Below are 4,287 nucleotides of genomic sequence, written 5' to 3' on the forward strand. Positions count from 1 at the left end.
TCTCTATCTCTTTTTCCATTTATACTTAGGGTGAATTATATATGGATATGATTTTCAAAAAATTATATATGGATGTTTAAATGTCCTCTAACTAAAATTGGCACCCTTGATTTGATACATGAAAGAAAGATCAGTGTTACATTTTATAAACTAAAAGAGTATCAAATTATATTAACATAAAGTTAAATTTTAGAAGAAAAATTATACCAGAATGTTATTTTCGTCTTCATTACTCTTTTCATTTCAAATTAATTTTCTCCTTTATTAAATACACTAAAAAAAAATAACTATTAAAGCTTTTTGCAAACACTCCTTATCAAATTTTTTAACTTCTACCAATATTATCTCTCCGATTAATAAATATATATATTAGAATAAACAGAAATCGATTAATATAAATTACTAGAAGAGAAACATGACAACGAATTAATGAAAATGTTTAGAAGATCCTACTTTTATGTCTTTAATGCTTTTAATTAGGAGACTTTTAACAAACAAAACCCATGTCTAATTTATATATATTTTATTTTTGTTGCAACTTTATTTTAATGTTCTAGAAATATAGAATGAGAGCACAATAACACTATAAATAAGAGTGTATGTGCATTCTAGGAAGGGAGCAAAACAATAGGCACTAATAATAATTAATTATTTCCATTGTGTTTTGATTATTGTAGGAAGCATCATGGAACAGGATCAATCAAAAGAGAGTGATGGAAGAAGAGGCACAACCCTGGTGGAAAGTGAAGAAGGCACAAAACTTGAGCTAACTGTGGATGAAGTTGTGGAAGGTTATGTAGGCTCACTTGGATTATCCCAAATCTTGCATGTCCTTGTGGTTTCATTTGCATGGATATTTGATGCACAGAGCACATTGGTGACAATCTTCAGTGATGCACAGCCACCTTGGAGGTGCAAGAATGGCGTGTACTGCGCCGACGGCCGCCGCAGTTCTGTTTGTGGCTTGGTGCCTGGGAGCTGGGAATGGGTTAGTGGAGATAGAAGCTCCACCGTAGCTGAATGGGGACTTATATGTGATAGGAAGTTTCTTGCTGCTGTTCCTGCTTCTGTCAACTTCCTTGGTTCTCTTTTAGGTATATACCTGTTTAGAATCTTAATTACTATGTTTATATTCATTTATGCTAATATACATATACTAAAATCGTTACTCTATATTTTTAATCTAGGATATTATATATCACCACAATATAGTCCTATGCTTCGTATATATTTAATGTCAATATGTGTACGAAAAAATTAGTTATCAAATCAGTCATTTGTATAAATGTTGAAAAAAATATATAAAACAATATATATTTATAGATAAATACATGGTGATTAATTGAGTAGTTAATTGTTTATATACACAGACAAATACATTGCATTTTGTACTAAAGGATACAGGGTTTTCTGATCTTTGGTTATAAACATGAGTTGATCTGCATAAAGGGCGTGATTTTATATCCCCTTTTTTGAACTCAACTGATAGAAGATGTAACTACGAAAATAATTGGTTCCATGTAATAAACTTTTCACCCATTGCAAAAGTGAATTATTGGATATGAATTTGGCCATTCACAAGCATGTAATACAAAGACTCAATAGCCTATAATATTAATATAATATAATATAGTACATAGTGGATTAGTTTAACGGGCGGGCATCCATACATATGATGCTGTGAATATGAATTGTGTTAGTAATTTGTAACAACATTAACTAACATGTTCTTCAAATTTTGGTTCAGGGTCTGCTATATTTGGGCACCTAGCAGATACTTGGCTTGGAAGAAAAAGAGCAGTGATGATTTCATGCATCTTAACCTCCATAACATTTTTGGCCACATCCTACTCCCCAAACATCTACGCCTATGCCTTCTTCCGATTCGCAACAGGGTTTGCGAGATCAGGAATCGGCATAAGCTGCCTTGTCCTCGCCACAGAGTCAGTGGGACGCAAGTGGCGAGGCCAAGCCGGCCAATACAGCTTCTTTTTCTTCACAATTGGATTCCTCTCACTCCCTCTTCTGGCATACCCAACCAGAACAAATTGGAGGAACTTGTACAAATTCTTGTCCATTTTGCCCCTGGCATATGCAATCATAATACTCCCTTGGGTCTCTGAATCCCCAAGGTGGTTTCTAATAAGAGGCAGAAGCAAAGATGCATTGAAAGTGTTGAAATATTTCGCCAGAATAAACGGCAAAGACGAATTCCCTCCGAATCTAACCTTAGCAAATCCTTCTGAACTGAAAGATGAAGAATCCGGAACAATTTCGAACAAGAGAGAGAATCTCTGGACCACAAAATGGGCTGCCAAACGAATGGCTCTTGTTATGATTGCTGGGTTTGGGGTTGGATTTGTTTACTACGGAGTTCAACTCAACGTGGAGAATTTGAATTTCAATCTTTATGTCTCGGTGGCTATAAATGCGGTTATGGAAATCCCTGCTGTTTTTGCCGGTTCTTTTCTGTTGGGATTTTCTAACAGAAGGTTGTTATTCTCCGTTTCATCCTACGTGGCAGGCGTTTCTTGCATTCTGTGCCTAATATTCTCAAAGGGGTATTCAAATTCCAAGGCACGTGGCAAATTTGGCGGGAACTGGGGGCAGTTGATTGTTGAGGCAGTTGGGTTTATGGGCTCTTCCTTGGCCTATGATATCTTGTACATTTATTGTGTGGAGTTGTTTCCTACAAATGTGAGGAACTTTGCTGTCTCAATGTTGAGGCAAACTTTGATGCTCGGGGCGTCGGTGGCGCCGCTGCTCGTGGTGGTGGGCCGGTTGAGCCCATCACTTTCTTTTATAGTGTTTGGGGTCTTGTCCATTGCTAGTGGCGTTTTGAGCATTTGGATTCCTGAGACCAGGAATGCTCCTTTGTATGAGACACTTAAGCAGCAGGAGGAGATGGAGGCTCTTAATCATGTTTCCAATGGCCATTCTAGGTGCCTAGAATTTGGAAAATGATTCAAGTCAATGGTAACATTGGTCAATTAAGTCGTTAGACTTTTGACTACTTATCAGAGCTTGAAAAGGTTTTAATTTCAAAAAATAAAAAGCAAATGAAAAAAAAGAAAGTTTCTACTTTGGCAGCTCTGTATTTGTAGAAAGGTAAAAGCTTGTCAATTATTTCATCTACTTAATGTATTTCAGTATTTATTTTAATCTCCTATGACAAGAAAATTCTATATAAATTTCTCTGTATGTAAATTTTATTTATGGTTTTAATGAAGAACGTGATTTAGTTAAAAGTTCCGTAACAAAATTCCCGTAAAATAGCATTTTTTTTAGTTAATCTTAGTATAATTTTTTTAACAATAACATAATAATATTTTAAGAAGAAGAATAATATTATAATAATAATTTAAAGAGAAAAACAATACTATAATTATAATAATAATAATTCATATTTTTATTCTCTGTTAATCTATTATACTTTCGTAGTGGCGACAAAGTGATAACTCTCAATTTGACTGCTCATATTAATTTATGATCTTCATTTAAGAACTAATCAACGTCCTAAAGCCTTTATATAACCATGCATCAATATATGGTGATACACTTACACATCTCAAAAATATATTAAATATTAAACATATTTCGCCATCTAAGACTTGGTGTCGTGCTATGATCGGACGACATCGAAACATATCTTAGATACACCCAAGATATGTGTTATTATGGAAATCGGAGGTTGAGCACCCGAAATATGTGGCAGCTTAGAAAAGAATCTCATTAAAATATGTACAATTTGCTTAATTTAGGTCTTAGCATCCGAGATATGTGTCTAATAGGAACTGAGACCCCATTAGGAGAATTGTATATATCCCGAGTACTGAGACTCTTTTCTAAGTTGTCACATATCTCGGATGCTCAAATCTCGATCTCCATAATAACACATATCCCGGGTGTATCTAGGATATATCTCGGTGACGCCTGGTCACAACACAGAATTTCAGAATCCAAGACATGTTCAATTTTTAACTTATGCCTCAACATTCGAGATGCGTAAGGTTACGCATTTTTATAAATACTTCACATTTTATATATTTTTGTCATTTATATATTTATTTAATTTAAATAAAAAATCGTAAAAATCTCTGAAAATACAATAATAAAATGCTCTTTTTTATGTATTAAAAAATATGTTTTTTTATCAGTAAAATTGTTAAAAGATAATTTGAAATGTTTTTCACAGTGTTTAAAAGATTTTGTCTATAAAATTTAAAAAGAATATATATTTTTTACACTCTGTAAATCTTTTTTTTTTTTAAATTTCATATACAGAAT

The 4,287-nt window shown here is 33.6% G+C and overlaps 1 protein-coding gene across 1 annotated transcript; it reads left to right on the top strand.

Moving 5' to 3' along the window:
- Window positions 543-3,191, top strand: LOC107624480 (organic cation/carnitine transporter 1). The gene is made up of 2 exons (XM_016326970.2): window positions 543-1,094; window positions 1,748-3,191. The coding sequence occupies exons 1-2, from the start codon at window positions 686-688 to the stop codon at window positions 2,962-2,964; spliced, it is 1,626 nt and encodes a 541-aa protein (XP_016182456.1). The 5' UTR covers window positions 543-685; the 3' UTR covers window positions 2,965-3,191.

Source organism: Arachis ipaensis, chromosome B10 (assembly GCF_000816755.2).
Source record: "Arachis ipaensis cultivar K30076 chromosome B10, Araip1.1, whole genome shotgun sequence".
NCBI lineage: Eukaryota > Viridiplantae > Streptophyta > Magnoliopsida > Fabales > Fabaceae > Arachis > Arachis ipaensis.